General features: G+C 33.4%; 1 protein-coding gene and 1 long non-coding RNA gene across 18 annotated transcripts in view; one reads left to right on the forward strand and one right to left on the reverse strand.

Moving 5' to 3' along the window:
• The window catches only part of LOC106169386 (putative 3',5'-cyclic phosphodiesterase pde-5), a 44307-nt gene that overhangs the window by 1629 nt on the left and 30520 nt on the right, over positions 1-12158 (forward strand). For all 17 annotated transcript variants that reach the window (XR_015335467.1, XR_015335466.1, XR_015335468.1 and 14 more), the window contains exons 2-6: positions 1420-1645; positions 5003-5083; positions 8087-8224; positions 11539-11582; positions 11721-11832. Coding sequence is in view for 14 of the 17 variants with exons in the window: in XM_087017592.1 (XP_086873718.1) it covers positions 1420-1645; positions 5003-5083; positions 8087-8224; positions 11539-11582; positions 11721-11832 (601 nt within the window). In the remaining 3 variants the exon portion in view is untranslated. The remainder of the gene's footprint in view (positions 1-1419; positions 1646-5002; positions 5084-8086; positions 8225-11538; positions 11583-11720; positions 11833-12158) is intronic.
• On the reverse strand, positions 2724-4581 carry LOC147764140 (uncharacterized). Its single transcript, XR_015335469.1, has 3 exons — positions 4375-4581; positions 3901-4151; positions 2724-3745 (listed from the first exon to the last, which is right to left on the reverse strand). It is a non-coding gene; the product is annotated as an uncharacterized LOC147764140 (long non-coding RNA).

Here is a 12158-nt window from a genome sequence, read left to right on the forward strand (position 1 = left end):
TCTTTTTGTCACATACATATTGAATTATCACTAACACCTTGAAATACAAAGGCAGTCATTGACTTATTATGATCTTAATAGACAACGTGCTGATAAATAATGCAATGGAAACACTAATGAACAGAAAAATGGCATCTATTTGTTTTATGATATTATAAATTACACTCATCTTCAGTACTGGGATATTGTTCTGTTTATAGCTTATTTGTAGTTACATAAAAATTAAAAATATGAGAAAATTAAAAACACTTTATTTGGATAAAGCACAGTTATAGGAATTGTTAATTAATAATTGCTCATTAGAAGGGTGATGGGTCTTGTAATAAAATCATCAATATGTTTTTCTTTGTTAGAAAAGTGAATAGGAAATTTGTTAAAAACAATTATATATGTGTTCAATTTTTTAAATCTTCTCTGCCTAACAATCTTCAATTAAGTTGCACTTTTTGGAATCAAAATTACTTAAATGTTTTTAATGTAGAATCTATACAATGCACAACTAAAATATGAAAAGAAATGCAAGCATTTTGTCCGTTTCTTTCCAAATATGAATAATTTCTTAATTATGAAATAGATCTGTTCAGTAATTCACCTGGAATTGATGATCAGTATATTGTCAAAGGGACATCTCTGGAATGATGAGCAGTAATTACTAGAAAGGTTATATTAGATTTTTCCTATACCTTTCATTACATGCATGAAGCATTTGTCCTCTCTTAATATCTTTATAATTGCTCGACTGGTTGCTATGGAAACAAGGATTAGAGACCCCATTGTTTTCTACAAATGGCAACTGATATTGGTGTTTCTAGTGACAGATCAGATTTTTTCTTCTCATTGTTATCAGCTGGTGTAATACTTTGATAAGCTGTCATTGGTGTTATTAAATATGGTCTTTTTTTGCTAAATGATGGAAAAATGATGGTAGGGTTTTAGAAAGACACCATTCTGCTGAAACCATAAGCAAAACCTCAACCTAACAGATAAAAGAAAATTGGTCTCATCAATCAACTTTTGACTTAATTTACGATGCTACTGCTATTCATCATGGTGATGTATAGAATGATTTGCAATCGATTTATCAATAAACAATACCAAGTACACAACATGCGTCACTATATATTGTCTCCTGTCAGGCTCTCTTCATGTTTTTCTCCTGAAGCACCAGTTTGTGATGTCATTGATGAGGACAAGTGATGTCTGTATCAAAGAAGTAAAGGTAGATACTAACGTCATCATCATTATAGGGCTTCTGGACAAGTTATCACTTACCAAGGTCTGACATGCAAGCAAATGACATTTTTAACAATGAATAGCTTTGAGTGGTAGTACTGTACAAGGTTTTGTTGTCAAGGGATTACATTTCTATATATTAACTCAGCCAGCACTAAAAGCCCTGCCCATTTTGTTATGTTTCAGTCCCACGTTGCTGGATACAGGATGTCAGATCCTGCACGCCAGATGAACTCGAGGCGTCTCCCTCCCTTACCTGGTAGCGGTTCTTTTACAGCAGGCAACAGTCGATCAGCTGGCATGCATGCACCACGCAGCCCAAGGAGCGCCCGCTTGCACAGATCTCAGAATAGCCCCACGTATCATGCCACTTCTCCACGCGATGGACACACTGGTGAAATGCTCATTACAGGTAGGAATTAAGTCTCCATATGGAAAGACTTTATTGCACTGTTCCTGAAAGGGGGGAGGGGGTGGGGGCAAGGAGTTTGATATAAATTTAGATAACATAACCAGAAGAGTTAGTTTTGTGAAAAAATGTTGAAAAAATACAAATAGTATGGTGAATGTTTCGCAAGATTGGAATTTATCACTCAAACAGGCAGTGAGTCAATTGCAGTGCCAATGAGGGATACCAGCCCGCTTGGCACCAGGTGTCGCTAGTGTGAATTCAGTCCTTCCACAGTCGCCATTTTGGAAATAACATGTGTTGGACTGTGGCACTGGCCTTAATAAACTTGCCTCAGTATTGTTGTGTACCTGAATGTTAAAGTCGGCAAGGTGGGAATAATTTTCCTGAGGATTCAGGGCTTCGTTTGAAGTGAAGGGTTGCCCATGTCAACACACCTTGCATGTTAAAGGGACAGTTACAACTTGGCACAGGCACAGTACAGTAATTAGGCCCCTAAAGATAGACGAGTTGCCTCAAAAAGAATACACGGAGAAAGGTTAATTGATCTTGGCAAAACTTATAAAGTTTCGGAAAGAGAGCTTCATAGCAAGAAAGTGCCCCTAGGAAGTATGATTTATCAAAGTGCGTTTTCTTATGTCCGCAATTTCAGAAGAGTTGTCAGTAAATATACATAAGTGCCGGTAGCCTACTACCCGTATAAGGTTGTGTTATTAAGTAATATCCTTTTTTATTGATGTATTGAGCATGACCGGTAATGTTAATTAAATAATTGGTTTTATTTAAAATAATAATTCAGTACATCGTAAGAATCATAAAACTAGGTATAGTTAGATAATTTATTTGTACATGTATAGATGCAATTTCTCAGCCAATGGAATAATGCAGGTTTGGAAATCTTTTTGTAACAGTTGAAGAAATAAAATTTAAAGAAAGAAAACATTTTATAAATGAACAGTTTTTTTTTTTTTTTTTTTTTTTTTTTTTTTTTTTTTTTTTTACAAAATAGCACTTCTGAATTGTTTTACTTGAGTAGAAACACCATATTATTTCATCGCTCTGAAAATTCATTAAAAAGTAGCAAAACCAAATATTTTATTTAAACAAAATAATTATTCAGTCCATAGTAAAAACCATGAAACCATGTAATACTTAGATAATTTATTTGTGCTATTACTTTCCTGAATGTATAGCTGCAATTTCTCAGCCAATGGATTACTGTAGGTACGGAAAACTTTTTGTAACAGTTTAAGAAATAAAAATTAAATAAAGCAAACATTTTACAAACGAACACAGTTTTTTGTTCCTTTTTACAAAATAGTACTTATGAATTATTTTACTTGAATAGAACCACCACATTATGTCATCACTTTGAAAATTCTTTAAAAAGCAGAAAAAACAAATTATTTGCTGTAAATACAACTATCAAATTATTTCATCCCACTAAAAATATTTTACAAAATAGCATAATAGGTTTTTTTCATTACAGTTAAATATTATTAAAAACAGCATCAACAGGCAAGTACTTTTTGTAAAGAATATAGCACCACCAAATTATTTCATTTTAGTTAAAACATTTTTTTAAAATTGCACTTCAAAACTGTGATTTCAGCTAAGACCATTTCATACAGGGGTACTTTCTATAAACTAGCTGACACATACTTCCTATAGTGTTTTTCATTAAAAAAAGTTATCCTGGGCAAAATACATGTAGAAAAATATCCAGTGTCAGAATGAATCAACCCCACAAACAGATCTTTGAATGTAAACACAACAAAATAGCAGAATGGGCGATTTGTAATGAACATCTGGCCTTCTAACTGAGTATAGTATTTGCGGGTTTTCTTTAGGCCCAAATTCGTGCACGAGATACACATTCCAAAAAGGGGAAATCAGGTCCGGGTCCGACTGTCATGTGTCTGGAATGGTTTTGGACACAACAATGATTCATACATTTTGTTTATATACTTCTTCTCTGTAGCTGCAATTATCTCTCCAAATCTGGAAGCAGTGATCCGCCATTGTCTCTCCTTGTGTCAGATTAATTGCGCTCTTTCCTTGTTATAACTTGCTATGCTCAGTGTTCGCTGTTTGTTCCTCAACCTGAAATATTCATATCCCATTAAAGCATGGTAGATGGTTACAGCATTAAATAGTTTAGATACAATATTATAATTCTATGATGTCACACATCACCTAGTTTGATAATTCTATCTCATATTTGGGCCCGATTCTCAAAGACCTCTGTTTTCACTTACATCATTCACTCTATCCATGCTTTATTCTTTTCATGGCACTTGGAAATAGTTGTTGTCCATCACAGCCGCCTGTAAGTCAGCTTTAGGGTAGGCATAACTGGTGGCTACATCAATCTTTACCGCTGATGTGAAGTGATAGGTAAGATTCCTGAAGTAATCATTTTATCCTGCTCTTGAAGTTGGCTGTCCTGGAGTCCTGAAATCGACAGTTTCAGGCTTTGCCCCCAATATATGGGCCTTCTTTGGGTAACCTTATAAAGAAAATGAATGAGTTCATTTATTAAGTATAAAAAAATCTTTGTCTTTCGTGCTACTTAAACAAAATATGAGCGTAAGCCTACTCGTACCTATAGTAGTCTACATGTACATAACATGTCAGACTTGACACACACACCTCGACTAATTTTTTATTTTTTCAAGGAAAATAGTTAGCATTCGTGTTTTTCAAGCACTAAATGAAAAGAAAACACATACCTTTCAGTCAATTCACATTTGCATCCAGATGTTATGGCACCACATTCAAGTAAATTGCGTTTGAGTTGGTTCACTGTCAGCGACGCGTGCACACGCTCCATGTTAAACTCTAGTGTAAAGCATTGAGCGAGATTCTGCGAGACTTTAGAAGGACTGCTTTCACCCCCACGCCATCTAGCGGCATACCCTTAAAGCGGGTATTCCCCATTGTGAGACTAATATAAGTGTACTTTGTGTTACTGAAGTGGCTAGAGGTGTAAGTTGACGCCAAACGATTACTGAAGATTATTTTAAGATATATGTATTTATGTAGCGTATTGAACTTTTTTGTCTTTAAAGAATGTAACATCTGTATTTTGTGAGATAAATTTTTTAACTTTGTACACAAAGATTCTTGGAAATATTATACCTACATGTATATGTGTATATAGATTTATTGAAATGTTTGTTTTCTGCCCTCTTATTTTCAAATGACTTTTCTAAGTATATTTTGTTTTCTTAAAAACTATCTCAAAGAGTAGCTGCCCAAAGATACAGTTTATCTTACTGTAAAATCTGATGATACAACGAATCTGGCTAAAAGGGGTTATTACAGTGATTTATCCCTTTTAGTGTTCATTTTCTTCAGGTCACAGCCCAAGCTATTATCACCAAGATGCCAGTCCTGTGAAGAAACATGATTGGTATGAGAGCAATATGGAGGCTTTAGGTGAGTCTTTTTGATGGGACAGAACAATTTAAAAGCTTGACAGTTATGAAAATATAACTATTGGTTGAGGTAAAATGAAGAGGTCAACTGTCTTTTGATGTCATTGTATTTTTATGAGCTAAAGGAGAGTATAGGTGGTGGGTTAGGTCTTTCAAAATGCACCCATATAAAAGTCTGATAAACTTAGTCATAGAGAAAACCTCTGATTTTTTTTGAAACATCACTCAAGTTTTATGTATTGTTATCATATTATTGCCTGCCTGCTAGGATATAAATTTTATTTAACTACAGTACACAGCCAACAAATTAATGTGTGATAGTAAGTAGTTGAATTTATCCTTTTTATCAAATAAATGGAAAGTTGACTTTAATAAGGTATGTTAAATGCCCCCCCCCCCTCAAAAAAGTCATTCAAAAAGCTCATGTTCATCATAATCACTTTTATAGTAACACATATTTTAAAGTGATTTTATAAAAACTTTAGAAGTGTAAAATCTGAGCTCTTGCTTGAGTACTTTTGAAAGCAAAACAGGTCAATGGATGAAGTAGCCAAGGGTTAAAATACCCCTGTGAGACTTGATCAATCAATTTAACAAATTAATTGCAACTCATCATGCATGGCCCGATCAATTTGTTGTGAGTTGAATATAAGGATAAATTAACTGCACTTTCTTCAGAGTGATATTCTCCTTTTTCACTCTGAATGCAAAATAATGTGCATTTTTCAACTACATTAAGTTTTTACATCAATATATTGTCACATCTGATGAATGAGAAATGTCCACCGTAGTCAAGTCAATGAAGATCTATTGATTTTATCCTTCTTATAGAGACTTAGAAGTGTAGCCAGTAACCACATTGAATATGATGAGAAGTTTATACTAGATACATACAATGATACCAAACCTAAAAAGATTGATTTTTATCTTAAAGGAAGTCATGGAATAGTTCTTGTCATATCAAATCAACTGTGTAAAAGCACTACAGTGCGGCATAACAAAAGGCATCCAACCATCTTTAAAATGATACATTGATCTGAGCATAATTGTATCATAGATATATACAAAATCTGCAATATCATTATGCTGTATCTCTATAATGAACACATGGTAAATGAACTGAAATTTCTCTTAGAGCCAAGATATGAATTTCATTTCTTTTTCTTTGCTGATTGAAAATTTTAGTTATGATATACTTAGATGGTCAAGCAAATGCTGATAACTTGTACACTTTACAGTCTGTCTGAGAGTTCTGTGAAAAGTCTAAACTATACACGAACCGACTCTTTGTTTTTTCAAAATATTCCCATTTTCATTTCAACATACTAAGATAATCATTTGACAATTTTTAAGATTGTTATAATTATATGGATGAAATTGATTTGTTTAGAATGGAACTTAATTTGCCATGTTTCCTTGATGTGAAAATAATACAGCATAATGTCTTTCTTTGTAAGAGATACATCAATTGGATACAACTTAGAGTTGAATGTTTTACACTGAACCCTATTAAGATCAATAGTGATGGATTCGGCAATAAACAGATGCAATTTTCTTCATCCAGAAGTTATCAGGTTATCAGTGATAGGTTATCACCATTGATCTGGGCATGTTCAAATCATCCATGCCTGTGGAATACTTAGTGGTTTTTCTCAATAGGAATTTCAAATGAGGTGTGAAAATCTATTGATCAGTGGCTGTTTGCCTCAGGAGTTAATTGTGCAAGTCAAAGGTAAAGTTTACTCACACTGAGCTAGAACAAGAGATTTTTTTATCAGATATATTTCATGCAATAGTCTGAATTTCTATGCAGGAAATGAGTTATACCTTTTACCCTTGAGCATGCATATGGGATATAAAGGAGGGATGGTACTTGTAGCTTGTGATGTGATTGATTTTCTGAAGTGACACTATTTGAAATAAATGCATCCAGCACATAGGTTTTTACCTCGCTGTCCCATTGTTCAGGTAGTGAAGCTTAGCTTACTCACACAATTTACTTCTCTCGACACACTATGAAATTTTGCGCACACAGCAATGCTCACAAAGAAAGCAAATTTGACATTGTGAGCAATGTCAACAGAGTTTATAGAGCATTTTCTGCATTATTATTCCTCTGGATTGTTCTGCTGGTGGATTGACGTCAAATATTGACTGGTCATACAGCTAGCTTGGAGACCCATCAATACGGAGTTCGAGCTTTGGTCACTTAAATAGGCCAGCTCATAATGGTACAATTAAGACTATGTCCTAGTTAATACAGACTAAACGGCTGTGAATATAGAAAAATTGCGTTGTAGGCTGAGGGGGCAGGGCACCCCTTTACCAATGTTGTTCTCATGTGTTCTTAACCCTTCCAAATTTTATGCTTATTGTGTTAAGCAGTAGATATTACAGGTGCTATTACTTGTATTCCTTGCATGGTATAGACATATGCAAACAAATCAAAAGTCTGTTGCCTGAGAAACTAATGTGAAATTATTGAACTGGGAGTTTGTCCAACAATGATGTCTTAAATTCAGGTTGCCTTTTTAGTACCCTGGAGAAACAATTCACAGTCTTTAAGGTGGTTTTCTCACATTTGTGTGTATCCCTGATCTGAAGGGGTCTAAATATCTTACCAATTGAAATATAGAATGTAAATAATAATTAGGTAAAAGTGCAAGAGACACACTGAAAAATTATTATCATTTTGTTTATACCAATAGCAATTAATATTTAGATGAACATGTTCACAGAGATAATATTTACATACTTCAGATAAGTTATTATAGTTTTAAAAACTGATGTTTATGCATGAAATTATGTTGATAATCAGTCAATATTGAGCAAATCTGAAACAATGTTTCAAGCAACTTTTGTTCAGAATGATTGTACATTCAGTCCATATTTATCAAAATACTAGTCATTCTCTCTCTCTCTCTCTCTCTCATGCTAAAAATCTTATGAGATTTTGTCTGCATCCATGTAACTTAGTAAAATACTTTTTCCTTTACTGTTTCAGATACAAATCCAGAAATTGTTACTTCATTTTTGAATGAAAATCCAGATTACTTGGAAAGTTATATTCACACACATGTAAACAGGGATACATTAGAACGCTGGTTGTTACGAAGGACACAGAAGCACAAGCACAAGAATGGTAAGCGACATAAAGATAAGGGGTTTCCTTTTCCACATTTAAGTGGTTTCAGTTGTGATGTTTCACACTTTAGAAAATAAAATAAAAGCTTTTCAGAATCATTTTCTAGCTCCAGACTGTTAGATGTAATTTGAGCATAGTTGCCAAAATATCAAATGCTTCCCTTTATTAAAGTTAGTTATGATCCAATTTGTTTTTTTAATCACATTTAAATCAAATTAAAGTAACTTTCATTATTTTGCCTTTGTTCAAATCTATTACTTGATGGGAAATACTCCCTTTCAATTCAAAGGTTTATGTCTCTATGCTTAAGAGTTATTTTCTATGCCTACACATCCTTCAAAGCTGTTTATCTTATAAGTCCCTTATATAAAAGTACCTATTGTCGATATTTCCTTCTGAAACGTACAGGAAGACATGCTGGTCCAAACATTATGGGAAGCATTAAGAAACAGATTATTTAATTAAAAGAGGCATGAAATATTAAATCCAAGAGCAAAGACAGGCTGTGCAATGAATCTGCAGTTGGAGAAAATTATCTTTTTCATGGAAAATGCCATGTGGCAGGAAAATCCCAAATGGGATACCTTTAATAACCCGATAGAATGGTAAATATAATATTTCAGAAGAAAACTAATAATGCAGCACTTATGCTGACATGCAGGATATTAACTGTCTTTTCTATGAAACAATTCAATGCATGTGGAAAAATTTTAGTGAAATGTTGAGTACTTATTGCTAGCAAAGTGTTGCTTGAGTACATCTGAAACAAAACCCATGTGTGCTCTGAAACACAGATTTTTCAGAAGAATTAGCTTATTCAAGAATGCCTTCGGATTGATTAAACCTATTTTATCACTCAGAAAAAAATGCTCTGATCTATATATATTAGTTTAAAGCAAGCAAGGTTCGGTTGCTAATGAAAAAATTGCCACAAAACAGTATTCTAGATATTTGATGAAGTAGTCAGCCTTTTGTTTCTGTGTTGGTTTACCAAGTTAGGAATGAAAAGAATACTTAATATTTTCTGGTAAATTATCCTCATCCACTTGAGTTTTTGTAGTCAATGTTTATGACCATATCTTGTATTCTTAAATGTATTCAGTAGGATGGACACATAATTAGTTGTAAAGGGCTTTATGTCAAGGTAGATTTGTTTGTTTAATTAAAACATACGTGACTTAAGGGCATTTCTTGTTGGTCAATACATATCAGACTTCATTACCTGGTCTAGACCCTTTGTCGCAAGAGTGGTAACTAATCTCTTATATAACATTGATTATATATAGAGCTATATTTTAAACAAAGGGTCCTGAGATAGATTTTTTTGTTGCACATACCTGTACTCATAATGTCATAGAACTGTTTAGAGGGTACCCCAGTATAAACCGAGACATGTACTCACATAATCACTGACAGCAAGCAAAAACGATTGATAAAGTTACACATTATTCAGTGAGAGTGAAAATGTCCTCTAAGTCAGTTTCAGGTTTCTTGGTCACCAGAGAGTTATCAGTACAAGCAAGACATTCTTCGTGTAAGGTAATAATGTACATGCAAAAGAACAAAATACACCCCCAGAAGATAAATATAACTGTCAGAAGTGCCCTTTATGTGTAATTCATTATACAGCTGGTACTGTATACTAGCTGTAGGCAAATTTGATTTTGTATTTCCATACGAGAAAAATATCAAAGTCAAGAAAAAAAATAGAATGTACCCTAAAAGTGCATCTCTGCCATGCAATCATGATAGAATAAAATCTTTAAATTATTAAAGAAGACCCTAGTGCAGTTGGTATCTGTCATGCCTGAAAAATTTTCAACATTTTTTTATTTATTTCTTCCGCAAACAAATGATTCTGAACAAACAATTCTATGTCGATGACAGAGGTAGCAATTACCAAATCCAGCACCATTATTATTGAAATGGTTTTTAGACAAACTCCAGGAGTTGAACAGTTTGATAGCAGACACCCGCTGTAATCTCTGAGTTTGTTGTTAGTTGTAACAAGCAAGTAGGTTGTAGATCTAAGGTGGTAAGTGTGTGAACCAGACAATTGGCAACAATAAAACTGTATATTTTTAGTATGTTTTAATAGATACGGTGCTGGACACTATGTTTGTACTTTTGATTACTTTACTATCAGCTGTATTGAAGACAAGTGCACCCATTGCAGCATGAAATATTAAGAATGCATTTAATTGCCAAGTTAAATCAATTGGTTGTTATATCATTTATATATAACGGTGTTATTTGAAGTCCCTTTTAAAAATTTTTGAATGGGAACCAGTAAAACCATTTAAAGGTTTTTAAAAGGTGTAACTGAAAGTAGACTGCAGAAATAAGGGATATTTCCCAAGATTTTTTCATGATTTTTTCTTCATACTGCAAAGAAATTTATTTGGCAATTATCATAATTTATGAGTTAAAAACCCCAGGCCATAAGCCATGGTCCCAAGACTGCCTGAAAAAATCAAATGTATTTAGCACAGCTGGTCTTAAACTTTGTAGGAAAATATACTACATAGGTATAAGGCTAGACAAAATGTTTCTCTGTAAATAAATTTTTTACTTTTTAAACATATTATGTTTAGTTAGCATATCAGGAATTTTTTTTCTCAAGGGTGGAGGGCAATGTTAGAGCATAAGAATGAGAACCTAAAAGTTTTTTACTAGGGTTATTTGTAAATTTCTCCAACTTATAACTGATAACCAAACCAACAGTGAGTGCATTTTTCCTTTAAAAAATAGGCACAAAAAGCAATATTTTCCTCAAATTGAGGCTCAGCCACACTTGTTAACCAACTTATCAATTTGCCTGGCCTTTTGGCACAATTTTCATGTATTAGCCAATATTTGTTGGCTGCCCCAGCCCTGCAGTTCAACATTTATTCAAAAGGAACAATTGCATTGACGTCAGGTTTGGGAAATCACCTGCCTTGATATATAATTTTGTTGTAGCTTTTGTGTGAACTATGCCACTCATGCTGGTAGTTCTAAATTGACTGTTTTTTTAAATGGCCACAGCATGGCCCGTTTGTAAACCTTTGTGAAGGATGGAAACTACAGTCTGGAAATTATGAAATAAACTACATTTTAGTGTATTATATTTTTGTTATTCTTTTACAAGTAGTACTGGTACTGCATTCCATGATTCTTCTATGTTCATGTTTTACCCCATGAACTTTGATAGTTGAACACAGACTATGTCTCTGACAACACCGCTCAGTGTTTGTGGAGTGAAAAAAGTTGAAACCTAAACTAATATATCTATACATTAATGAATTTTGTATTTTTCCTATGCATTGTAGGTGAAATACCAGATGAAAGGAGAGAAACTGTGGCAAAATGGAAGGTAAATGAAATATCAAATTATAGATTGTTAGTAATAGTATTTTTTTTTTTAATTCAATGACTGAAGTAATTGCATTTGGTCAATCTAATAATTGACAATTTTTTATCATTACCAAGTGACATTTTTATTTCATTTCAGTTTTATATGCATGCAGACAAGAGGCAATTATTACAGGATCTTACTCAGAGCATCACACACAACATGAAGAAGCCCCATGTGCTACATGAGTTGATAGTGTGTATGGCATCAGGTAGGCTGGGAAAGAACTCTGTGGATTAAAACATGAAAACAGATAACTTACGCCACCATGTTAAACATTTGCCACCCACTCAAAAGAATATGGAAACTAAGGAAATACAGATATTAAAATGAGTATTGTTGACAAACTTTTGCACAAATAAATATAGGTTACCAAACAAATTAAATTAAGCTGCATGTGTGTAAGCTTTGAATCAGGTGTGATTCTAAGAATAACCAAATCACAATTTTACATATATTTTAAAAGAAAATTTATGAGCTAAATAAAAAATTGAAAACAGAATTTAATTCGAGGTGAAACAGGACTGATTTTTCTGT

Source organism: Lingula anatina, chromosome 1, assembly GCF_051362555.1.
Source record: "Lingula anatina isolate TDL-2025a chromosome 1, LinAna3.0, whole genome shotgun sequence".
Taxonomy (NCBI): Eukaryota; Metazoa; Brachiopoda; class Lingulata; order Lingulida; family Lingulidae; genus Lingula; species Lingula anatina.